The sequence below is a fragment of the Sus scrofa genome, chromosome 3 (assembly GCF_000003025.6).
Source record: "Sus scrofa isolate TJ Tabasco breed Duroc chromosome 3, Sscrofa11.1, whole genome shotgun sequence".
Classification (NCBI taxonomy): domain Eukaryota; kingdom Metazoa; phylum Chordata; class Mammalia; order Artiodactyla; family Suidae; genus Sus; species Sus scrofa.
This window is the reverse complement of record NC_010445.4, coordinates 106410879-106438156: the sequence shown is the minus strand read 5'-3', so window position 1 is coordinate 106438156 and position 27278 is coordinate 106410879. Positions and strand designations below refer to the sequence as shown.

Genomic DNA, 27278 nt, shown 5'->3' with positions numbered 1-27278 from the left:
GCTGTATGACTGGCACTACTCTGAATGTTAGCAAACAATAGAGAACAAGTCAGACAAAACTCTTGTTCTCAAGGAACTTTAAGAAAATGACAGGACTGATGGGAATCAAGGGCTTAAATGGAGTTGACAGTGGCAATTCATGGCCTGGATCATCTATAGAAAGAAAGGTTCTGACACATTGATGTAATTCTGTGTTCTAAGAGTACTTCTTCCCTGGGTGATGTACTTCTTAATTCAACTGAAATGTGACATGACATGCATTTTTTAATTAAACTGGGGTAGGAACAAAGCTTACCCTTGATATTTATAATCAAATACTGGGAAATTACTTCTTAAAAATTGTAGAGAAATTCTCATCTATTATTTTTGGGGGGCACAAAATGGGACTGTGAATTGTAGAGATTTGTTAGTAGAAAATAAGGCATTTACTGGAGCTGTGTCCTATTTATGTAATACTGTTCCTTATCTGAATATTTCTTTATTTATAACATGAAAATTAGATGGTTATTAAATGTTTATACATTTGTGTATTGTTCATTCAGTTAGCAAGAATGCAGTTAAGCATTAGGATTTAGATGGGGCAATACATATGTAAATTATTATAAATAGTTTTAAAACTCTTTTGCTTATGAATATGGTAATAGAATAACATAATGTTGAAAGTGCTGAAAAAATCCAGAAAAAAGAGGCATGATTTTAGAGCATCTAATAAGGAAAAATGTTGTTATATTGACCCCCAAAGAAGCGCAATACATATGCATATTTTCCATGCGTATTTTTAGCTCTTGGATAGCATCTCTAAAGATCCCTGACAGTAGTTTGCAATTTTGTTGATTCTGAATTGAGTTCTGGTTGATAAGTGGGAGGAATCATTTAGCATATGAGCAGGTCAGCCAGCTCCCTGACAGCCTCATCCTCTCTGAGTTTTGTTCTTCATTGTTTATGATGGCGTTTATGGTAATTCTCATAAAGTGGCCCTGAAAGTTTTCTTGTGTACTTTTCCTGCGGTTTATTTGGAGAGGAGGCAGTGGGGAAAATGCACCCCTAGACTTGGCTTGACTTTTTGCAGAGATCTCATGATACTAAAGACTGATGAAGAGAGAGGGTGGTTTGGTGCTGAGAAATTATATGTGCCAAGGTGTCGTGGAGGGGGCAGACTGCGAGAGGGCAATTAGGGTTGCAGGAGAGACTGATTTGAAAGAGAACTTGAGTTGCTTTGGAAGGGTCGGAACCAAACTGCAATTGCAACTGATGAGGAGATACCCTGATCCTCACCCAGACCCTCCTTGTCAAGTGGAGAAGTGGCATTGATTAGGAAGTTGGCTGCCCCGTGCTGACAGAGGAAATTGTGTCTGTAAGCTTTGGGAGGACCCTGGTTATGGTCCTCTCCTTGCTGGCGTTGACCATGGGGCTGCAATTAAGACTGAGATCACCTTTTAATAGGTAATAGAAAAGCTAGTCACTATTCCTAAGAAGAGAAGAAAATGTGGGAAAAGGTACTGTTTAGTGTTTCTAGACGATGCATCATTCAGGATTAACTGAGATAGAAAGAGGAAGCTTAAGAGAACGATGAGATGACTACAGTAAACTGAGAATGGTGAGAGCAGTGGGGGTTGTGGATGTGGAAAAAGGCAACAAATAGAAGGCATAGCGGCGATGCACATGGCTTGGAATTAGGACCGAAAGATCAAGGACAAAAACAGGACTTTAAACCTGGATGGATCAGAATTCACATCATGGTGCAGCAGAAACAAATCTGACTAGGATCCCTGAGGATGCAGGTTCGATCCCTGGCCTCGCTCAGTGGGTTAAGGAGCCAGCATTGCCATGAGCTATGGTGTAGACAGAAGTGAAGAAGTTGGAATGGCAGCCTGGATGGATTGGGGAAGAGAGGGATTTGAGGTATTTGTGGAATATCTAAAAGGAGTTACTCTGTAAGCACTCATGCCTGCAAAAGTGGGTCATTGATAGATATTGGACAGGATGTCTGCTTTATAAAAAGTAGGAGAGGCTATAGAAAAGGTGATAAGGAAATTTAGGAGAAAAAGTAGAATGGAAACAGAGGCCAGGAGACTGAGCTTTCTGGAAGGTGACAGTAATTAAAGCAAGCGAGGGAAGGAATGACCACATCATCTGATGAACACTGTTAGAGGGGTGGTGATGTGAGGGCTCCCCCCACACTGCTGTGGGTGAGGACACAGATCCTTATCTAGCCTCATTGTTCAGTCTTGGGGAGTTCTAAAGAGCTGTAACTGCAAAATGAGCCATGGATGTCAGTCTCTTTTTTTTGCTTGTGGTTGAGGGGACAGGAGTGGGCAACAGGACAGGAGTTCGAGGCAGCTCAGGATGCACGTCCAAGTCCCGGGTTTTCTGTTGCTCTGGTGACGAGAGGTGGAGGTATAAAGTTACTGCAATGACTGATGGGCTTAAAATATTTTGAGGTACCATGTGTTCCTTTGTTGTGACACACCTGTATCCATTGTTGAATCTGCAAAGTATAGCTTCTTATTTTATGTGGGCAGAAGCCACGTGTGAATGAGGTGACAGTTTAGTTCTCCCCTGGGGTGAGTTCTGCTTGTTTCAGATCAAATGTGGGCCCCTGAGCCAAGGCATTTGTCTAAAATGTCTGAAGATCTTAGAGAACAGACTTGTGGTTGCCAAGGGGGAAAGGGAGGGCGTGGGATGGCCTGGGAGTTTAGGGGTTCATAGAGGCAAACTATTATATTTAGAATGGACAAGCAATGATACAGGACAGGGAACCATGTCCTATCTCCTGGGATAGCCCATGATGAAAAAGAATATTTAAAAAAGACTGTATGTATATTATGACTGAGTTGTTTTGCTGTACAGCAGAAATTGGCACAACATTATAAATCAACTTTATATTTCAATTAAAAAAATCTGAGGAGGTCTTTTGTTTTGGGCCCCCAGGGAAAAGGTTTGCGTTGAGGGTATGTCTGCAGCACTGCTGGGAAAACTCAAGGGCTAGCTATACTACCAGCACAGCAATAGTTGTTGTTGTTGTTGTTTAATTGCACAGCTTTTTGTATAATGCCCTGTGATATTTGTTGCCTTTCTAAGAGTAGAATTAATTAAATAAAAATAGTAATATATGAAAGTGAAAAATCCCTTCTTTCAGTTCTTTTTTTTTTTTCCTTCTTAATACAACCATCCAGGAAATACCTTCATTGGATCAAGAGAAAACCAAACTTGAGCCTGGTCAACCCCAGCTCTCTCCAGGCATTTCAACCATTCATCTGCATCCACATTTTCCAGGTAGCCTGTGTTGATCTGTGCTATTTGTAAGGGTATCCTGAAGACAAGAGTAAAATGAGGATTTGTTGTGTGTCTTTGATTTCAAAGTTTTAATCATGAGAATTCCTAAGAGAAGTGAAATGTGCAAAATACATTTATGTACATTAATACACTCATACAGGGTTAGTGTAAACATGGTATAGTCCGTCCTTCTTTATCTGCAGTTTCACTTTCTAATGTCGGGTGCAGCCTGAAAATAGTTAATGGAAAGTTACAGAAGTAAACAATTCATAAGTTTTAAATCATGCATTGTTCTGAGTAGCGTGATGAAATCTCAAGCCGTCCTGCTCCATCCTGCCTGGGACGTGACTCATCCTTTTGTCCAGTATCCATGCAGTATATGCTTCCTGCCCATTATATAGGGTTTTATATATATGTATAGGGTTTGGCACTCTCTGTGATTTCAGGCATCCCCCGAGGGAGGCAAGTGTTAGAAGATAACCCCTGAAAGTGAGGGGGAGTACTGTATTCTAAGTATTATAATGGTAAAATGTTTTCACCATTTTCCGTGGTCAGGAGTAGTATACATTATTAGAACATTACTGAGGCTCATCATTTGATGAAGGGTCATTTTTCTTGGCTTCTGAATTGCTCTCAGTTATCCTTGCTCAGTGTTGAAACCAGGGCAATAAACCCATCCCATGAGCTTGAGGGACCTATGGCTGTTTTAATATGCAAGAATTACTGTGGTGTGTTGTTAGATTAAATTATGCTTGCATTTTGAAATGGGATCTCAATGCCCTTAACCGGCTTTAATTTTCATTTTATTCCCCCCCTTCTCATACAGTAGTGATTGAAAAAACATCACCTCCTGTGCCTGTGGAAGTAGCTCCAGAAGCTTCGACGTCAAGTGCCAGCCAAGTCATTGCACCTACTCAAGTAACAGGTATGTGCAGGATTGATGTTACAGTGCCTGTGGAAGAGACTGTGGATGTGAACTTCATTTTAAATGTAGTGTCAACATTGTATCATGTATATATAAGATTTTTCATGGCAGGATTAGACATAATAGCATATATTTGGAAATAATCTAAATATTATTTAAAAGGAGGAATATGTTTAAATAAGTTATGATAAGTATATAGCAGAATATCATATAACTAGTAATGTTTTAAAAGAATATTTAATGTCATGAGGAGATGCTTATGCCATAATACTAAGAAATACAGAACAAAGTGATTCCAGTGTTATTTTTTAAATGTTTACAAACACAGAAAAAGAGAAAGTCATCCAAGTGTTTAATCATCCCCAGTTAATAGGATCATGGATAATCATTATGCTCTTCAATATGTTTTTATATGTTTTCAACATCCTTTATAGTAAATGTGTTATTTTCATCATTAGTGACAAATTATAAAATTTATCATAATTTGAAACCAACAGCCTAAAAGTTGTTCATTGGTTGGAGTATGGTGCTCTTTTCACAATGTATATGCATAGTGAGGTCTTATGCATCAGCAAAAAGAATACTAATAGAAAAATGATGATATAATATAATTAGGCAATTCACAGAAAAAAAATACCAAGAAACATATATATAATAGGAAATTTCAACTTTACCAGTAGTCAAAGAAATGCACATTAAAAGGCGAATTCTTTATTCTTAGCAAATTAGTATTTAATTTTTTCTAAAGTGAAATTGAGCCTCTCAAACATTGCTGAAAGGAAAGTAAACTAGTTCAACTTTTCTGGAAAGCACAAACTGCTAGTATGTATCAAGAACTTGAGGAGTTCCCGTCATGGCTCAGTGGAAACGAATCCGACTAGGAACCATGAGGTTGCAGGTTCCATTCCTGGCCTCACTCAGCAGGTTAAGGATCTGGCATTGCCCTGAGCTGTGGTTTAGGTCACAGATGTGGCTTGGATCTGGCATGGCTGTGGCTGTGGCTGTGGCCGGCTGCTGTAGCTCCAATTAGACCCCTAGCTTGGGAACCTCCATATGCCGTGGATATGGCCCTAAAAAGACCAAAAAAAAAAAAAAAAAAAACTTGAAAAATGTTTAAGACTTTTAACTCAGTAATCTCATAAAAAGAAAACCAGTGTAAGGAAATAATGTCCCCTGAACTTCTATAATGGTTTGTATAAATGGATACTTAGCATAGCATCATGTATAATAGAGAAAATGGAAAAAAAACCTATTTAACTCTAGGGAAATAGGTGATTATATCTACACTGAAACATTAAGCTACCATCAAATACTACAGTATTTTTGCAGAATTTTTATTGAAATCTAGCAGAAAAATGGTCAAAAGACATTGATAAATGCAAAATAAAGTATGTAAAAATGAAAAATGTCGAGTATTAAACCAGTGGTATAAAAAAGACATATATAAATTGAGAAATGCTAGAAGAAAAGTATTAACCAAGTATTAACAGTGATTATTTTTTGTAGTGGGATCTGAGGTTTGGGTATTGTTTCATTTTAGGATTTTTTGTGTGTTCCACAGATTCTAATGTAGAAAAATATATTTATAATCATAAAATATCACTAAGATATATCATAAAAACTTAACCTCATGGTACCCTTACAGGGTGAGATGGGCAGTGTATAGCAGGAGAATCTAATGGAGGAGATTGCAGCCCCTGTTAGAAGTTTACCTTCCACAAACATGAGTTGCATCATTTCAAATAGAAATGTGCTTGGTCAGATGTGTTCGTTGGTTGGAGCATGGTGATCTTTTCACAATGTATATGCATAAAGTATCAAGTTGCACACCTTAAATACATACAATTGTATGGTTTTTTTAAAAAGGAGTTCCCATCATGGTTCAATGGTTAACGAACACGACTCGCATCCATGAGGACTTGGGTTCAATCCCTGGTCTTGCTCAGTGGGTTAAAGATCTGGCGTTGCGGTGATGAGCTGTGGTGTAGGTCACAGATGCGGCTACAGCTCCAATTTAACCCCTAGCTTGGGAACCTCCACATGCCATGGGTGCGGCCCTAAAAAGACAAAAGAAAAACCAACCAACCAAAACAAAACAGGAGGAGTTCCCATTGTGACTCGGTGGGTTAAGAACCCGACATAGTGTCCATGAGGCCACAGGTTCAATCCCTGGCCTTGCTCAATGGGTTAAGGATCAGGCGTTGCCATAAGCTGTGACTTGGTTCGCAGATTCAGCTTGTATCTGGTGTTGCTGTGGCGTAGGCTCCAGCTACAGCTCTGATTCTACTTGCAGGTGCAGCTGTTAAAAAACAAAACAAAGCAAAAACAAAAAATAGGAGTTCCCTGGTGGCCTAATGGTTAAGGACTTGGCATTGTCACTGCTGTGGCACAGGTTTGATCCCTGGCTCAGGAACTTCACCGTGCTTTGGGTACAGCCAAAACCAAACAAACAAAAGACCTCAAAAACTGTTACCCATTTCGTTGAAATTGTGCATGCAATTTCTCTTAGATATTTGAATTGGTATGGCATACTGGAAAGTGTCTTTAAAATGCACTTCTGTCCCAAGGTCCTAAGTAGTGCAGAGTCATACCATGGACTGGGCAGTGTGCTTTCACCCACTTCAAGGATACTGTCCGGGTGCACTTGCTCCCAGAGCCATGGCTTTTCCTACATTAATGCAGGGCCACTGCTCTTTGGTTTTATTATAAACACTGAGTAAAGTGATATAGAAATGTTAGCTATTCTAAGTATTTCTAATGATTACAATGAAATGCTTGTGATTTTCTAAAAAATGGCTGTGGTTAAAATTGTTATTCTCTGTTCTGAAGTCATGTCTCTGTCTACCCACTTGATTAAACACATCTGAGAGACTCCGCTATGCATTACAAGGCATACAAACATGTAATACACCATCTCGGTCAGCAAGGATCTTCTCATTGTTTAGATCAATGTTAAAAAGAAAAATTGCAGTGTGTCCATGTAATTCACTAGTTCTTTCAAGTATTCAATTTCCATTTTCCAGTGGGAAGGCATACTTTTGTGCCTTTTTAACAATGGCTGATCAGTGTGGACAGACTTCTTGCAAACTAGCTTTGTAGAGGTTAATTAAGCTTGGCTAGATAAATGCAGTTTCATCATTTAAATGCAGCTGTGTAAGGAATGACAAATTGCAGTTACTCAGCTTCGACTGAACTATAGAGCTGATTTGAAAAAAATGAAAGTAGCTGTGCTATACGAAGTTGTTAGGAGACAACTTAATTTGAGTTTGGCAGAGCTACAGGGCTAACATCTGCTCTGACATGTTTGAAGCACGAGCATTTCCTTCCAGGAAACAAGTGACATTGAAATTTCATTTTCATGCAGCATTTGTAGGTGCTCTTACTTCCTATGGTAAAAGAATCTTTCTGAAACAACCCATGGAGAGAACATTGGAAATAGTCATTGGATTTAAAGGGTTTGCGGTTTTGGAGATATGCTATGTAATTTACACTAGAACAAGGCTGTTTTGTATCAAATTTAATTTAAATCAAAAATTATGGATGTTTCCATTGGTTTTGATGAGAGAGCCAAACATGTAAATTAAGGAGCAATCTGATCAATTCTCTCCAGAACATTAGGCGGTGTTTTTTTTTTTTTTTCTAGAACACAAAGGAGGTAAATGTTTGTCACCACGGGTTTCATCCATAAATGAAGAAAGGAATAGAATAATAAGTAGGCATCTACAATAAATAAAATCAGCTCCGCATTGCTTAGCGATGATATCATTACGATGGTGAGAGTGGAAGTAGCCTTTGCAGATTTCATCAGATTTAATTTGACTTGCAATCATTATGAAGTGATCCACATATTTTCAGGGAATAAGTGTGATATTTTCCACTCTTAGCAGCTGAGTTGGTGGCTTGCAATACTATTGGCATACTGTTTCCAAATAAATTATACATTTCAGCATATAAATTCTTGATTTAGCATAGTGTCTTAATAGCTCAAGGATAGATTGGAAAATCAAACCTTTGTTTCTCTGGCAAGTATTTACCAAGTGGAAACATCTGCTTCGATTGTTGTGGGACAATTAATGCTCATTGTGGGGCAGTTAGGAAGCCAGGGCATTTTTATAAACCTTTCCATGGGATGCCTTCCTTTGACTCTTCCTAAACTTTCTCCATGGCCCTTGTAGACCCACCAAAAATTATTCTTTGACATACATGACTGCCCTGTTTAAACCTTTGTAATCATTATGGTCCAAATGTTATAAAAACTCTTGCTCATCACGTCTTTTCCAGATCTCAGAAACGACCCCTTTATAAAAACATTTGTCCCTAATGCATATTACCAGCATCATTACAGCTGCAATAAGCTGTGCATACTAATGGAAAATGAACTTTATGTCAAAGCGTCATGCTTTAGTATTTCCAGCTCTGTTTGTCTATTTATTTTGAGTATTCACATGATGAGGGAAAAAAACTAAAGGTCAGCATACTCATGGTCATATTTTGCCAAAAGCTTTCTTTTTCATTTAATTCTTTAAAATGTAATAAAGACACCAAATTCTTAAATCCACCCCTGGCCTTGTTGTCAGGATAAATGGAGCATTTGGTTTTCCATTGGCTCTTGGTCTTGACTCTTTTTCCAAATTCTAAACGGACTCTAGGGAAAGAAACAGGTCCTTGGCCAGGTACAGGTGAAGGTGTTTCAGGGGCCATATTTAGCATGAAGACTAGGATGGTCCTTCAAACCAGGGAACATGTGATGGGTGCTGTGAAGGAGGACTCTTAGATGAGTCCCGTGGGAGCAGTCTCTTGATCTCTGGGAAACCAGACATGCTTTAGAAGACAGGACATTATCATTAACTGGAGTGCCCTGAAGACCAGCAATTAGTGTTTCCTGTTCGAGGCTTTGCTGAATTCCCAGTGCTCATGTGGATGCAGTCAGCATGTACAGAGAAATGTATGCTTTGACGTGAATTGACGCTTTCCATGGGAACAGGGTCACATGCCTATGTGTGAGTGACCTCTGAGAAAAATGTGAAACATAATGTCTTTGCCCCCCAAAACACAGAAAAAGCCAAAAACTTTCAGTTTCAAGACAGTGCCTTCAGGATTCACCTTTCCATGTAACATATATGTGCTCAAGAATGAAAGTACAACAGACAAGGAGGAAAAGCACAGGAAGAGGTGGTTAGGAGATATGCCTTTTTTTTTTTTTTTTTTTACACTTTAAAATAGGAATGCCAATAATTTATTTTTTACCTTAAAAATGGTGTTGATCTTTTTTTTTTTTGGCTTTGGTTTTGAGATGTGGTTGACACATAACACTATATAAGTTTAAGATGTACAGTGTGTTGTCTGATAATTTATATTTTTCACTGTGATTACTGCAGAAGCATCAGCTGACAACCCTATCATACCCCATACTTTTCTTTTTTTGTGTTGATAACAGTTAAGATCGAGTCTTTTCTCTCACACTGAGTGAAGGAAGTCAGAAAGAGAAAGACAAATACCATATGATATCACTTATATCTGGAATCTAATATATGGCACAAATGAACCTTTCCATAGAAAAGAAAATCATGGATTTGGAGAACAGACTTGTGGTTGCCAAGGGGAAGGGGGAAGGAGTGGGATGGATTGGGAGCTTGGGGTTAATAGATGCAGACTATTGCCTTTGGGAATGGATTAGCAATGAGATCCTGCTGTGTAGCTCTGGGAACTATGTCTAGTCACTTATGATGGAGCATGATAATGTGAGAAAATAGAATGTATACATGTATGTGTAACTGGGTCACCATACTGTACAGCAGGAAAAAATAATGTATTGGGGAAATTAAAAAAAGAAATATATTTTTTAAAAAAGATTGAGTCTCTTAGTACCATTGGAGTTTATAATAACAGTATTGTTGACTATAATCTGATAAACTTTTTGGTGAGCACTGAAGGGAAGCAGAGGTGTTGGGAAGTTAAGATTTTTTTTTTTTAATGTAGAAGGGTGGAATCCTCATAGCAAATGGATAAAAGGAATCTCTGAGGACAAACTGATAAAAGTTCCATTCACAGAGGTCTCTCGTGGCACAGCAGCCATTCTAAGGATCTGGCATTGTCACTGCAGCAGCTTGGGTTGCTGCTGTGGCGCTGGGTGATCCCTGGCCCAGGAACTTCCCCATGCCGTGGGTATTGCAAAAAAAGTTATATTCATCACTTGAGTTAAAAAAAAAAAATGGAACAATGCAGAAGTCAAGTATATGTTAGTAAATGTCCGTTTACTGCTTTGATGTATTTCTTAGTACCCTCTAGTGGTGTCAGAGTGGCATTTTCTCACATATGTTTGTGTGAACAGGGATCAGTGTTTTCAAGCTACATCTTTATATACATAATCTATGAAGTAATCAGCTAAAAATGCTCAAATTTCCCTCATAAATATTTCAACCTCATAGCTCCTATTTTAAATGCTAGATTGGAAGGAAAGGCAACTGTTGTTCATTTCTTAGGACTAAGAAGTTAAAATTCTTAACATTTCTTCTATCTTAAAGCTGACTTAAAAAGAAACAATTTAAATATGTTGGCACGCGGGCATAGGAATGTATCTCATTTGAATTAAGTAGCACTCATTTTTGAAGACTTTTATTCACACAGGTAAAAATTTCATTCTAAAGCTATGCCTAAAAAAGGACAAATAAATATTTAGTAATCAACAGATTGGTAGGCGCGAGGGTTGGGGAAGTGAGTAGTGATCAAGCATTTCCTGAACCCCCCCCCATGCATAACCTTCTAATTAGTTCTGAATTCTTATGTCCAGTATCTTAAGCCATATCCTAGTTCTTATTTTTACAAATTTGATCATTATGCTGGTTCTATTTTAAGAAAATGGCAGAAATGAACATAAAGGAGGTAAATCCAAATACCAATAATTTCCGAAGAAGGCACCTACCTATGTTAAGAATAGATAGTTGAAGATGTGCCTCTCCCACTGTTCTACTAAAGAGTTCTTATAAACAGAGAAGAGAATTCTTACTGAGGTCTAGGAGTAGAACCTGGAGAAGATTTCCTTTTACCTTCAGATTTTTTTGATTTTCGCAATTTATGAATTTTTTTCCATTTTAGTAGACTTACAGTGTTCTGTCAACTTCTACTATGCAGCAAAGTGACCCAGTCAAACATATACTTTTTCTCACATTATCCTCCATCATGTTCCATCACAAGTGACTAGATGTAGTTCCCTGTGCTATAGAGCAGGACCTCATTGCTTATCCCCTCTAAATGCGATAGTTTACATCTGTTAACACTAGACATCCCACTCCCTCCCCCTTGGCAACCACAGTCTGTTCTCCATGTCCATGATTTTCTTTTCTGTGGAAAGTTTCATTTGTGTTGTATATTAGATTCCAGATATGCGATATCATATGGCATTTGTCTTTCTCTTTCTGACATTTCACTCAGTATGAGAGTCTCTAGTTCCATCCATGTTGCTGCAAATGGCATTATTTTGTTCTTTTTTAGACTGAGTAGTATTCCATTGTGTATATATACCACATCTTCTTAATGCATTCATCTGTCAATGGACATTTAGGTTGTTTCCATGTCTTGGCTATTGTGAATAGTGCTGCAGTGAACATATGGGCGCATGTATCTTTTTCAAGGAAATTTTTGTTCAGATACATGCCCAAGAGTGGGATTGCTGGTCATATGGTAGTTCTATAATTAGTGTTCTGAGGTATCTCCAAACTGTTCCCATAGTGGCTGTACCAGTTGACATTCCCACCAACAGTGCAGGAGGGTTCCCTTTTCTCTACACCCTTTTCAGCATTTGTTATTTATTGACTTGTTAGTGACCGCCATTCTGACAGTTGTGATTTTTAATGGCTGCACAGCATATGGAAATTCCTGGGCCAAGAGTTGAATTGGAGCTATACCTGGGGCTTACTCCACAGCCATGGAAACACCGGATCTGAGCCCCATATGCGACCTGTGCCACAGCTTGCAGCAATACCACATTCTTAACCCACTGAGCAAGGCCAGGGATCAAACCCACATCCTTGTGGGCACTATATCAGCTTCTTTTGTTGTTTCATTTTGTTTTTTGGTTTCCCCTCAGCATGTGGAATTCCTGGGATAGGGATCAGATCATCAGCAATGCTGGATCCTTAACCCACTGTGTGGGGCTGAGGATTAAACTTATGTCCCAGTGCTCCAGAGATGCCACCCATTCTGTTGTGCCACAGTAGGAACTTATGTCAGGTTCTTAACCCCCTGAGCCACAATGGAAACTCCCCAAATTATAAATTTTTTAAAGAAAGACTTTTCTGATTATAAAAGTAATAACATCTGCTCATTGTAGAAATTTGAAAAATAGGTAAAAATATAAAGAAGGCAGTATCAATCCCCATAATGCTACATTTAGATTTATTTCCTTCCAGTCTTCTTTTCTGTGTATAAAATAATTTAGATCATACCCTATATTAAAATTTTTACCCAGCTATAATCACTTACAAATAAGCCTTTTCCTAGCCTATTAGTGATTATATAATAATCTATGCCATGTATGTATCATAGTTTGTTTTGTGTTATTATCAGCCACTTAAGTTTAAGCAACCATGATAATCACCTGTGTTTTTAGCTTTTGGATTTTTTTTTTTGTAATTTGATATTACTGACTCTAAACAATCTATTTTTTCTGACAGTGCATTATCATAAATAGGCTCACTGAAGATGTAACTAATTTGTAAATGTGTGGTTTTCTTAAAATCCAAGTGTTTTGTATAAAAGGCTGCAGCTCTGGGGTCATGTGCTTCCTTTTAAACATAGCAACTTTTCAAATGACTTGCATCAGTTGTCTTCAAATCACAGCACAGTGAATAACACTTGATGAAAAATGAATGTGGTCTGGGTTTTGGAGAGCAACCTCAACCCCAATGTAGGTCACTTCCATAGTGAATTTTTGCTAAAGCACTGTTTTTCACATCTTTTTTCAGAACTCACAGTGGGTTATTGGTGACATGCCTATTTTTCTTTTCATTCAAACCATAGACAAAGGTGTGATTTAGCTTATCATGCTCAAGCCCCTGGTCTTCTTCCATAGTCACTTGGGTTCATCCACGGTCTAATATTTTGATGCTGATATTCTTGATGCTTGGTATTCTGTTCCTTTATTTCTGCAGTTGCTGGACAGGGTTCTGAAATCTATAGCATTGCTGGTTACATGTCAGTCTTCTGAGCTGTGTAGAAATCAACCATTATATGTAGGGCTTTGCTAAGGCAGGTATACTTGCTCAGGTGTTTGAAAACCGTATGTGAGGTGTGTGAACCTTAGCCATATGGTGGCATTGGTAAATGTGAGTTATTTTTCTTTGAAAAGGCATCCTCCTTATTTAAAATTGATGACGGTGAAATAATAGCCCTAGGTAGTATTGTTATAAATGTGTTGTTTCTTTGTTATATATTCTTAAATGACTTTGAGTAGAAATAACCCAGTAATTAGTATTAAAGGCTGAATTTTATTGAGCACATATAATATGCCAGGCATTGGGTTGCATGTATTATTTAGGTTATCTCTTTTGAACCTCACACTCTGACGTTGGTGCTCTGATAATTCTCCTTTACACATGCAGAAAAGTGAGGTTTAGATGAAATAACTTGCTCCTTGTTACAGAGCTAAGAAAACCTGTGCTATCTCCAAGCCTGGGCTTCTGAGCACCTCCACCCCTACTATAATACTGTACATCCTTACAAAGGTCTCACAAAAAAACAGAGTAATTCACCTCAGAAGGTCCCCTTTGAGTCCTCAGGTCCTTTTGGTAATAAAGTGGTTTTGGTTTTTGTTTATCTTTGGCTTTTTAGGGCCTCACTTGCAGCATATGGCAGTTCCCAGGCTAGGGGTAAAATCGGAGCTGCAGCTGCCAGCCTATGCCACAGCACAGCAATGCAGGATCCAAGCCCAGTCTGAGACCTACACCACAGTTCACAGCAACACCGGATCCTTAACCCATGAGCAAGGCCAGGGATTGAACCCGCAACCTCATGGGTACTAGTTGAATTCATTACTGCTGAGCCATGATGGGAACTCCAATAAAGCATGTTTTGATGGCCTTCACCCACTAGGAACTCCTCTGACCTCACCTTCACCACAGCCTGTGTCTCTGAGTGGGGCGAGGACTTGGGACTATCTTCTCAGGCTTCATAGAAGAAGCATGTTTCATGCAGGAATCAGGAGAGTAAGGGAGGAAGTGAGCAGGGAAGAAGATTCTGTATTCTACCAGTATAAATAAAATATGCTCCTGCAGAAACTGGCAAATTGAGTAAGTTGCATCTAGAAGTTTTACTTCGGTTAGAAGTGGTAAATCTTTCTGGAGAATTAATAAGACATTTGGGAGGAGGTTGAATATATTTTTGGAACTTGAATTTGGCCTGCTAAAAATAGAAAGTTACCACCTAGTTCTTAGCAGGAGAAATCATATGATTTGAACTGGAAAGGATAGAAACTCATGGTAGGCCATCTTGGAAGTTAAGATTTGATTATCATGTCCATCCTGGCCTCTTTCTGAATTTCCACCTTCTCCAGTTCATCTTAGAAGCTGTTTCATGGAGTTCCCTTGTGGCACAGCAGGTGAAGCCTCTGGCTTTGTCACCACAGTGGCTCAGATTGCAGCTGCGCCATGGGTTCGATCCCTGACCCAGGAACTTCCGCATGCCATGGATGTGGTCAAAACTTAATTACTCAGAATAAAGAAGTTGTTCCATTAGGAATTATTGATGACCTCAGCTGGAACTAACTGACCAATTATAAAGTAATCAAATGAATTCATACTTGATTTTCGAGGTTCCCTTTTGTTTTCTAATTGCATACCTGGCAATAAAGGTGGTCGGGAAACACAAAGTAATGGTTTGCAAGTAGCAATGAAATCTTTGTTTATATCTGTTTTTCCCCTACATTTTTTTTTTATTTTCAAAGAAATCAATGAATGTACTGTGAACCCTGACATCTGTGGAGCAGGACACTGTATTAACCTGCCAGTGAGGTATACCTGTATATGCTACGATGGCTACAAGTTCAGTGAGCAGCAGAGGAGATGTGTTGGTAAGAAGGCACTTTTGGTAGATGAAATGATTAAATAGCAAATATTTGCACATTAACAACATTTTCTATGATGGGGGAAATGTTATTGTGTTTAATTTTTTTAATGAGCAGCAGAGAAGATGTGTTGGTAAGAAGGCACTTGAAATGATTAAATAGCAAATATTTGCACATGAACAATGTTTTCTATGATGGGGAAAATGTTATTGTGTTTAATTTTTTTTTAATTTTTATCCCTGAGCTAAGGGTACTCAAAAAAAGGTTTGCTAAACTCCTAGGAGGCCCTCACCTCTTGGTTCACTGCCACCTGCTTTGCCAAGTGTAATACAATAATATAAAGGTGAAATAAATTCCTTAATTCCACACAGGTTTTCAGGTAAAGAATATAAAATAATTAAGAGATCTAGGAAGTTCCCTTCATGGCTCAGTGGTTAAGGAACCCAACTAGAATCCATGAGGATGCATGTTCGATCCCTGGCCTCACTCAGTGGGTTAAGGATCTGGCATTTTCCTGAGCTGTGCTGTAGGTTGCAGACATGGCTTGGATCCTGTGTTGCTGTGGCTGTGGCGTAGGCTGGCAGCTATAGCTCCGATTCGACCCCTCGCCTGGGAATGTCCATATGCCATGGGTGTGGCCGTAAAAAGTGGGGGAAAAAAAGATCTAGAAATATCTACAGACATACTTAGCAAAACAAAGTAGTACTAATGTATGCTGCAATAAAGAATTATGTTCATCTAAGGTCATAAAATTTAATTCCTAAGAGGGATTTCTATATTGAAAATCAATATATGCTGACATGAAACTCTTCATGAATTTATAAAGTAGGCATCTCATATGTGCTACAGGAAAAAAACAAATTTCAAAAAGTGCAGTGGTATAAAGTAAATCATTTTATTATGTTGACACGAAATTTAATATTTCTTTTTTTTTTTTTGAAAAAGAAAATTCAAGCACTAAGAATTATAAGGCGACTATAGAGCAACAAAGGCCTATACCTAATTAAACCTACTTTACTGTGCTGAATGCTGTTATACTAATGTGTGACTTTGGCCACTGGTTTTGCATACGTATGTTGGATGGGGCGTGAGGGGATCATCCTCCTACCCCACAAAGTGGCTACTTCTCTTGAATTTGCATACATGGGATGCATTGTGCTTGGAAGCCCAAAACATCAACTTGAGAAGGGTAGTCAGTCAGGATGGTTTAGTGTGGCTCAGCCCCTGTGCACAGGGCAAGAGCACCTATCACAGCGCTTCTGACGTTCAGCTGAGCTGGCCTGGGAGTCGCACAGTGAATTCTTGCACTTACATGACTCCAGTAATCAGGTGGGTCCTTCTGTGTTGCTCTGAAGTGCTTCTCTTTGAAACACCAGTGTCATGGTTGTAGCTTGAGCTTTTAAAGCAGCACACCGTATGTGTATTCCCCTCTTCCTCCTAACAGTCCTCCAAGTATTCAGGGAGGCCACTCGTGTTTCCTTTTACTGTTCTCACTTATAAAGGTTTATGAGACACAGGAAATACAATGCTGGTATGTCATCGACAGGGAGACCGAGAGTTTCATGTTACATTGCATTAACCCTTTTATCTGTATTTTCATTAACAGATATTGATGAATGTGCTCAGGCCCAACACCTCTGCTCCCAGGGACGCTGTGAAAACACTGAGGGAAGTTTCTTGTGCATTTGCCCAGCTGGATTTATGGCCAGCGAGGAGGGGACTACCTGCATAGGTAATAGCAGTGATCTTTCTGATGAATAAATTCCTACATGTGAGTTTTTAGCTCCCTTAAGATTCTGTCAGCCCAGGGCTTATTCAGACAACCCAGAAATTATTATTAAAAACTTGTTACAACATAGTCATCAGAAGATCATCAAATGTGAACAAAGACCAGAGGGATTAAATGTTTCTTTTGGATTGGAGTAAACCAAAACCACTCAATTTTTTTTTTAACAAATCAAAGAGATAGATTGAAAGAATCAGATCATTTTTTTAAAAATAAATTTTATTGGAGTGTAGTTGACTTATGATGTTGTATTAGTTGCAAGTGTACAACAAAGTAAATCAGTTATATAGATGTCCATTCCTTTTCAGATTCTTTATAAATGTATATATTTAAACTTGAAGTAGAAGTTCTCATTGTGGCACAGTGGAAACAAATCCTACTAGGAACCATGAGGTTGCAGGTTTGATCCCTGGCCTCGCTCAGTGGGCTAAGTAAGGATCCAGTGTTGCCCTGAGCTGTGGTGTAGGTTGCAAACGCAGCTCGGATCCTGCATTGCTGTGTCTGTGGTGTAGGCTGGCAGCTCTAGCTCCAATTTTATCCCTAGTCTGGGAACCTCCACATGCCACGGGTGCAGCCCTAAAAAGCAAAAAAATTAAAAAAATAAATTTGAAGTAACCTGGGAGATGAGAGAGGCTTGAAATTATGTGTTGGGAAATAAAACTCGACAATGTTTTCTGCTTTGTCTAGATGTTGATGAGTGTCTGAGGCCAGACGTCTGTGGGGAAGGGCACTGCGTTAATACTGTGGGGGCCTTCCGGTGTGAATACTGTGACAGCGGGTACCGCATGACCCAGGGAGGCCATTGTGAGGGTGAGTCTGCTAAGAGGATGGGGAGACTGTACCACTTCTAAGTGCTGAGCACACGTGACCATGAAATGCAGGGCCAGGTCCAAAAGCCATGGTGGGGAAGCCCCTGGCCTGGTACCAGTTATCCTCCGCTGATCTGGGCAGGACACCAAGCCATCCAAGCTCCTCCTGGCTTCTAGAATCACAGCCTCTTTGCCTCACATCAGTGGCTCTGTCTGGGTCACTTTCCATTTTTATGTTCTTTTTATTACTCAATTCAGTCTCTGCCTTCCCTGCTATGTGGAGTGAAATCACTTTAGAACAATTAACTGCAAAGGGACCTCGTGCAAACCCAGACTTAATTACAGGGTATACATCATTTATCTGGGGACACGGTTGCAGGTGTCACCAGTGTGGACTTCGCATTTGTGACCTTTCCACCTCGTTCCATTCTTTTGCCTCAGCTTCTCTCTTTTACATGTGTTCTGGGACTTGGGTGCAGACTCTCTACAGAAGTGCTGTCTGACCAACTCTAGGTCAAATTCCAGCTGTGCTAGATAAAATGTCTTTAGTATTGACCTCAGCAGTAGATTTGCTCTCAAGATAGAAGCACTTTGAAGAGTTTCTATAGCAGGGCCAAAATGATTAACCACTGAACTTTTCTTTTCTTTTCTTTTCTTTTCTTGTTAGGGCTGCACCTGCAGCATGTGGAGGTTCCCAGGCTAGGGGTTGAATCAAAGCTACAGCTGCCGGCCTACGCCACAGCCACACAGGATCCAAGCCGCATCTGTGACCTATACCACAGCTCAGGGCAACGCCAGATCCTTAACCCACTGAGAGAGGCCAGGGATCCAACCCACTTCTCATGGGTGCTCGTCAGGTTTGTTAAGTGCTGAACCATGAAGGGAACTCCCTTTGAACATTTCTGCTTGCATTTGTGTCCAAGTTCCACAGGTACTTTTTGAAACATTTTGAATAAACATTTTCATAAAGAAATACATTGAGCCTCTGCTTAGATTTAAGAACCTCTTAAATCTAAATCTCAAGATTTAGAACCTCTTGCTTTGGAAACGTGAGGGCAAAGGAGAAGGTGTGGCTGGGCGAATTTTTGAGGAGCCTGGGTATGGGGATGGTGCTGGTTCTGCGCGGTTCCCTGCCTGGCCGCCTGAGATGCAGCCTCTTTTCTGACATGGCTGGGCTTCCAGAGCTGGGAGGGATAGGCTGGTTGGGGCAGGCTGCTCTCAGCTGTCCCCTGGCTTCTACAGGGTGGTTTTCTTCACGGTTCTAATGACCAGGCCTGGAGGGAGAGCTCATTAGACATTTTTTGGCAGCCTGCACCTGTCTCTTCTGCTGGCCTCGTGCCTCAGCTCTGAGTTATCTGGAGGAAGTGGGGAGCATTCTGTATCAACTCCCTTCACAGTGGAGCTGTAGACTCTTCCCTTGCCGGCTGAGGGCCACAGGGCAGCACATGTGTGAAGTGTGCCCACTCCCCTCTTACAGGGACCTCCCTCTGCTCCGGGCAGCACAGGGACAGGAGAAAACAGAGACAATGGCCTCAGCTCATGACCCCCACACTCAGTCACTGTTTAACTTGGAGCCAGTTACATCACTCCGAGGCAGCTTAGCTCTTCATGTGTAAAATGGGAACCATGCAGGTAACTTTCAGGATTATGCAAGTAAATGGGTGCTAGAGTAGGTTGTAGGGTACCTGTCACCTCTCACCTTGTTCGTTCTCAAGAGGTGTTAGTTTCCTTTGATTTCTCCTTTGCCTGGCTCCTTTTGTTTTTGCATAGATCTCAGAACATCAATAATTATAGGAATTATTTTTTTTTAAGACAGAAGTTTGGGAGTTCCTGCTGTGGTGCGGTGGAAATGAATCCGCCTAGTATCCATGAGGATGTGGGTTCGATCCCTGGCCTCAGTCAGTGTCAAGGATCCAGCTTTGCTGTGAGCTGTGCTGTAGGTTGCAGACTTGGCTCAGATCTGGCGTGGCTGTGCCTGTGGCTGGCAGTTGCAGCTCCGATTCCATCCCAGCCAGGAACTTCCATATGCCACACCTGTGGCCCTAGAAAGCAAAAAAAAAAAAAAAAAGACATAGGTTTTTCTGATAAGCATTTATATGCAAAGCAGTGCTCCCTCAAAAAGTCAAATACAGATCCTCTGGTTTTATACAGAGACCCAGGACAGGAAGATAAGATATATAAGGAATAACTAGAGCATGTAAGGATGGACAGTGGAAAGGAGTAAAAAGGAATTTGAAAATGAAGTAAATGGTAAGCAGTTAGGAGACTATTCAGAAATAATTTAGTGTATGGAAATTATTTAATGGAAACATGACCAGCATTCCCTGAGTAAATAATATATAATTCTATCCCCATGAAAAGGCTTGAAAAGAAGGAGCCAAATACCGTGGCTGTTTTCTAATTTCGTCATGGACCAGAACCAAAGGTCCCCGGGCTTCTGGCTCACTAAAGATTTTCTCAGCTGTCACTGACGGAGTTGCTTTCAAGCAGCGCCAGTCTCCAAGGAGTCTATTGTAGTTCACAGACATTATCTCATGCCTCCTTTATTCTCTGAAGGTATTACCAGGCAGGTAGTCACTCATTTATGGACAGAGGAACAAGCAGAAGTGAGAGTGGCAGGAAATTCAGGCATGTTATCTTGTGTAGCTCAGCATCGTACCTTATTTATCAGACTGGACTATCTCAACACCTTCTCTGACTTAGCAGTTGTAGTTCCATTTTTTAAAAAATCCCATCCAGAGAAGAATGTCTTGCTCTTTGGAAAATGAAACTGGCAAGCATCATCTTTTTGTAGAACAAGAAGTCCCAGAACATCTGACCTAAAAAAAAAAAAAAAAAAAAAAAACCACTGCATATCATTGTCTACTGGCAAGATGTTTTCGCTGATAGGGGGAAAAAAATTACAACACTGACCTGGTGCTTACTTTATTACTCACATCTTCTACTTTAAGCATCTTTTCACTCATGTCTAGCAGTATATTATGGGAGATAATTTGTGAGAATTTACCAGGATGAAGATATCAAATACCCAGGCATGTTTAGTGTGTTGATTACATATCCCTTTCGCTCTTCAGCTTATGTCCAGAAAAAGCTGTTTATATTTTAAGTATGATTAGAGGTCCTATATACATCTTATATTGAGCCTTAGATCTCTTAGATATTGAATCAAATTACTTGAATTCATTATGTAACTGCAGAAAAACACCTATCTTAGCTGGGCTGGTACCCAAGGTGCTAGTACTCATTTTAAACTGTTGAACCTTCTCCTACTTCCTGCTTTGCTCCCATTTTGTTATTTTACCATTCTTGAAAAAGCCTAAATCTGGTGTATCTCTGCCACAGTTTTTTTTAAGGTGTCTTTTTTTTCTCTTCACATTGTGAAGAGCAATGATTAATAACTTGAGTTAGCTGTGAATGTGAAAAATAAGGTATATTTTTAGCAGAAAATCTTACTCTATGATGGTTCACCATGTTTTCTGGGAAATCCTAGAAGTTTTTGATGAGTTCATTCTCTCCTAATGTTCTTTTTCCACTTCCAAGGAATTCCTATCATGCAAAAGATTTTAAATTATTCAAACCTAGGATGTTGGGGGGTCCATGAAGCCAAAGCAGGGATTTCCCTAGGGCATGCCATGTCTGCAGATAGAACCTCTAGCGAGGTGTATAAGTGGCTTCCTCATTTTCTCATGCCCACTTCCTATACTTCTTCCTGGCAAGATATACCATTACTTAGAAGGTTTGATTTCCAGAAAGTGGCCCTGGAGAAGCTGCCAGCTCCCAGAGTGGAGAGGTCTCAGCCTGCCAGTAGGAGAATTGGGGCCAAGTTCTCCCTTGAACATGTGTAAATATTTCAGTCACGATATACCCAGCCATATCTTATTGCTGTGTGTTGAAGTGCAGGCCCAGTGTTTCACTTTTCCAGTTATTGTTTTTCTCACCAACATGGAGATATATCATGCCTCTTTTTTTTTTCCCTGTCATCACACAGGTTGGTTTGTGCTTTGGTATTCTGATAAAATGACCATGACCTAACTTTCTGATTTTTCAGATGTGGATGAATGTTTGACTCCAAGTACTTGTCCAGATGAGCAGTGTGTGAATTCTCCTGGATCTTACCAGTGTGTTCCCTGCACAGAAGGGTTCCGAGGCTGGAATGGGCAGTGTCTTGGTAGGTACTAGAGTGTTCTTATCATAGTTGTGTTTCTTCTGTCTGGGCCATTTTCTGACAGAGTGGCATAGTGCCAAGTGAGCCAAAATGGGAAAAAAGGGGAGGGGGTGTAGCAAACTCATGTCATTCTGAGGAAAGCTCCAAGTAACTTTTAACCATGAAGAAAAGAAGAAATTGAGTTGACAGGAAGAAAGTGGAAGTGTACATGGGACAGATAATTCCGATTGAAACAAATGTTAGCACTGATGTGATTAATACCCCAAACCAAATAAAATAATGCGTGCCCCAGGGAGGAGAGAGGTGAAGAAGAAAATGCTAGGAGAGAACAGGCCTAAGAAGCTATCACACAGACTCATAGAATCAGGAAAAAGACACGACCTCGCAGCAGAAGAAACAAAGATAGAAAGGGAATTCTGCATTGATTGCCCATGACCCTCATTCATTCATTCATCATTCAAGTAAAAATACTGAGGACCTCCACGAGGCACACTGAGGAAGGTAAGTGATGAATCTGCTTTAGTTCTAATGACTTGAGCTCTAGGTAGCGTCCCCCCCTTAATGATTTTCCTTTGGATTTCTGTTTTCTGTGTAATCTTTTTCTCAAAAGTTGACCTTCTTTCCTCTCCATGCCACCTTCTGACAATAAGTTGAGATTTTCCTTCCTTCCTTCCTCTTTTCCTTTCTTCCACAAATGCTGTGGAGCTCACTATCTCTACCAAGACTTGTACTGAGTGCTGGGATGCATGGAGGGACCGAAAATACTATCTGCTTCATGGAACTTACTGTCTGGTTGAGGAGACCAGTACCCATCCAGACATCTCATAAATAAAGGCAAATGTACAAGTGAGACAGATGCTGGCAAGGAGGGTTCTTTGATGTTACAAGAGCATATGATGGGATGAATTTCCTCAAGGAATATTCTTGAGGTTTAGCTGGGGAAAGAGATGGGAGGGAGGTCCCTTTGGACATGTGGGGGTGAGGGTGTGCTCATGGACGGTGGAAGTAGGTCATGTTCTAGAAGCTGAAAGCCTAGTGTGGCCGAAGGACAGATTATAAGAGAAGATTTGCTTCAGGGGAGGGGGCAGACCATGCCAGCCTCATTCAAAATAATACATTTTTTTTTTCTCTCCTTATGTCTCTGGGGACACATGTGGGTGTTTTAGAGGATAGGTAGGCTTGGCAGAGGCACTCACAGTTTCAAAGCTTTGGACTCATCACCAGAGTACATGAGCTAAGCCTCTGTATCTGGTGCAGGTGGCCCCCTGCCCCAAATCTCATGCCCATTCCAAGGGGTTCTCTCAATGGAATTGTGAGATGTTGCTCTTTGGGAAGAAGAAAAGACTTTTTGTTTATGAATTGCTTATTTGATAAGCATTTGTTTATATAATTGGTGCTGGTCAGAAAGTACATTTGGTTTTAATTTTCCCATTTGGCATAAATTTCACAGTTGCCTATCAAGGTTCCATTCTTGTACTCATTTTCACATACCAATGCATGTTATAATCCAAGAACAGAGCCTGAACTTTGCCGTAACTAACTAAAATTCACAGTTGTGGTAAAAACACAGCCCTGATTCATGAATTTGCTGATGGAACGTGACTGACCAAATTGGCAAGTGATTGTTCCATGCATTTATACTGGCAAGTATAAACGTGACTGACCAAATTGCCAGTATAAATGCATGGATCTAGGTTGGGGAATAACACTGCATGAGTTCTTAAACCTGGATATACACAATCAGTCTGGTTGTGACCATGCTGCTCCAGTTGAGTGACAGAAGCACAGCATCTCATTTAACAGCAATTTCACTTTGCCAACTAGACTAGTAGAATCATAAGCGGAACTATTAGTCACAGTGTTACTCAGAGTCACACAACTTGGCCATTTGGCCAAGTAATAACTTTCAGTTTTGCATTGCTAACTAAGGTGACATATTTCTCATTAAAAGCAGGCAGTGCATTTTTTTTTCCTTCTGCTTTGGGTAGAGTTCTAGGTTCTACATCATCTATTGATCAAGCTTCTCCTCTGTGGTGTCATTGCAGTGCCATTGGTTGCTCATCTTGAAGTTACAGTGCTTCTAAATTTCTCTTGAGGGCTTCTGGCTTCTTTTGTACCAAAAGATTTTCCCATTTTAGTTTTTTATGGCAGTTGAGCTTTCACTTATTAAAGCTGAGTATGACAAAAAGCAGATATTTCAGTGTGCCTTTCTGCTCAGATTGAGCCAATGAGCGAACTGGATTTTTCTGCAACACTCTGACAAACTTGTGAATACTCAGCCATATCTTTCTGGTTTTGTTCCTTTGTATATTCTAGTTGTCATCTTTGTACTTCTCGTCCTCTAAAGTGCTTTTCAGAAAGGGCAGTCCTCCACACGCTCATCTTTTTTTTTGATTTTTTTTTTTTTTCGTCTTTTTAGGGTGGCATATGGAGGTTCCCAGGCTAGGGGTCTAATCGGAGGTATTGCTACCGGCCTACACTAGAGCCACAGCAATGCCAGATCCCAGCCGCATCTGTGACCTACACCAAAGCCCATGGCAATGCCGGATCCTTAATCCACTGAGCAAGGCCAGAGATCAAACTCACAACCTCATGGTTCCTATTTGGATTTGTTTCCGCTACGCCACGACAGGAACTCCCCGACGAGTTGAGCTCATCGATAACACAACCTGATGTACATTTATTTCTTAATTTGCCATTTTCATCATTCAATGCTGATTTCTTTCTGTGAGCCAGGCATTTTGTTTCAGACCCTGGGGACTGAGAATGAACAAAATAATTCCCCTTCCTTCATTGCACTTAGACTCGAGAACTCCTAAGTAGGCAAGTAGAGTATATGATATGTCAGGTGTGATTAGTGCCATGAAGGGGGAAAGAAAAGCAGCCTAAGGAATAAAGGAAGTGTTAGAGAACTGTGGTGGTCCGAGAAGGCATCAAATGATAAATAATTTACAGAATGTTCCTTGCTGATCATCTGCTTTTCTGTCTAACCGTTAAAGGTGACTAGTTTGAGGTTTGCCATATCCTTTTAGTGTCCAGACAACTCAGGGTACGTTGATGAGATTCTCTCCTCAAATTTTAATGTCTGAGAACATTAAAGATCAAAAAAAATTTCTGGAATCTCATTGTTCAGAGAAAAATACTACACTTGGCAGTCGTTAGTTGTCATTTGGAGGTGATAATCCCCACCTCGCAGGGCTGTTCTGTTCCCTGGGTCTTAGTATCCTCTTTTTTCTATCACTCTCCTCTCACTGATAGCATATTTTTAAATTATTATAATTAAACTTGAACAGTGTCATACAAAATATTACTTTCTTTGTCATTATGCTTGTGGTTTTTTAAAAATTTGTTGATCTTGATGTCCATCTGGCTCTTTGTTCTATTAAGTGGTTTCATTAAGAATTAATTGTGGAGTTCCTGTTGTGGCACAGTGGTTAACGAATCCGACTAGGAACTGTGAGGTTGTGGGTTCGATCCCTGGCCTTGCTCAGTGGGTTGAGGATCCGGCGTTGCCGTGAGCTGTGGTGTAGGTTGCAAACTCAGCTCGGATCCCACGTTGCTGTGGCTCTGGTGTAGGCCGGCAGCTACAGCTCCATTAGACCCTTAGCCTGGGAACCTCCATATGCCGTGGGAAGTGGCCCTAGAAAAGACAAAAAAAAAAAAGAATTAAAAATTGCCGCTTTGACCCTTATATTCTTCAGGGATTTGATGCCAGTTACACTTTATGCTTTTTTCACTAAATAGTGGACTTGCTAAAACTGTTAATGGCCTCTTTGTATTCATGCCATGTAAACTGGATCTTACTGATTGATGCCTCTCCTTGATTTATAAATTAGAAACTTTTTGGGGGCAGAAACAGGTAAAAATGTTAGCAGGTGTTGTCTGGGGGATCACATTTTTTTCCTAGTATTTACTTTGGTGCATATGGTCCTTCATTCTCAATAGTTCATTGTCCACTTTCAGAATATCTATCCTTTAATGCTTTTTGGCAACTCGTGTTGGCTCCTCGGTTAATGTAGCTTCTTCTTTCAAGTTGTGGATCTTGGTGCTCTCTTGAGAGCCACTTTCATCATTTAACACTGTATTCCTTGGACCTCACATTCAGCCTGGATCTGTTGCCCACGCGATCCCCACCTCGAAGGACTATTTCATCACCCTGGGTTCTGGCCAGTCCCATCTGGCTGCTTTCAACCAGAACCGTACTTGGAGGAAGCCAATGCATCAAGTTCCCAATTTGCAGGTTTGACTCATGAAGAACTAAACCAGCCTGATTCAGACCTGACTAGATCTGTCCACCAAAGGAAATTCTCTAATGTTTCGCTGTTTAAAGGAACCTTCGGTAACTCTGATGGAAAGATCATACTGTCCTGAAATTAGGCAGATGTGAGCTCTGTGACGTCTCTGAAGCTGTTTCAATATCTGTAAAATAGGGCTTGCAATGCTTTCTTCACAGGGTTTATTGTCAGAATTAAATATGACATAAAGCACTTTGTAAAGTGTCTTACACAAGGTAGGACCTGAGAAATGTTATAATCCTTCTTCCCCAACCCCATTACCTCCATTTTATTTCCCTGGTCCTGAAACAGAAGAAATGCAATTGTAACTGATACCTGTCAAAGTAAATTATATGTCAGATTTCTATGGATAACTATCTTTGGCTTTCTTTAAACTCATATGGTTTTTAACTCTCTGTCATATAGGAACTTCCTCCTATGAATTTAAGTCATCTTAATCTTATAGCTTCAACTTCTGAGCATTTTTGTTTTGCTGGAATGTACTTCTTGAAAATCATAGCCCTTCTCTGCAGGGTCACTGATCATTCCTAGCAAGTGTTTCTGCATCTACAGTACTGCCAGCCCCATTTTTTTACTTTAATTCCTTTGCACACCATCACAAGATACAATATCTATCACAGTAGATGTGCAGCTAGCCTTTTTTGAGTTTGCTTTATTGTCTTTTTTTACACTTGATTCTGTGACAGACCATGTAACTTGGGAACACAAATTTCTCAGATTTTAATCAAAGCAATCTTTCTTTGTCAGCCCATAGTTAAGTTAATGATGACCTTGTGACTCCCATTTGCGTTTTCTAAACATAGGTCTTTGGCATTCAGTCCGCTTGATAACTAGTTAGCCACGGTCTCAACAGAAACCAGGTGCCGAAAACTTTCAGGGTAAACATGGAGAGCTCCTTTTTCTAGGACTTCCTTTCACCCTTGGATTTCTTTTCAGATTTTTAAGACTCATTGTTAACCTTTA

General features: G+C 40.1%; 1 protein-coding gene across 1 annotated transcript in view; it reads left to right on the top strand.

Moving 5' to 3' along the window:
- The window catches only part of LTBP1 (latent transforming growth factor beta binding protein 1), a 423791-nt gene that overhangs the window by 286382 nt on the left and 110131 nt on the right, over positions 1 to 27278 (top strand). Inside the window, 6 exon segments of the mRNA XM_021087653.1 lie at positions 3177 to 3276; positions 4103 to 4201; positions 15141 to 15266; positions 16867 to 16992; positions 17734 to 17856; positions 21904 to 22023. Coding sequence (XP_020943312.1) covers positions 3177 to 3276; positions 4103 to 4201; positions 15141 to 15266; positions 16867 to 16992; positions 17734 to 17856; positions 21904 to 22023 — 694 coding nt within the window.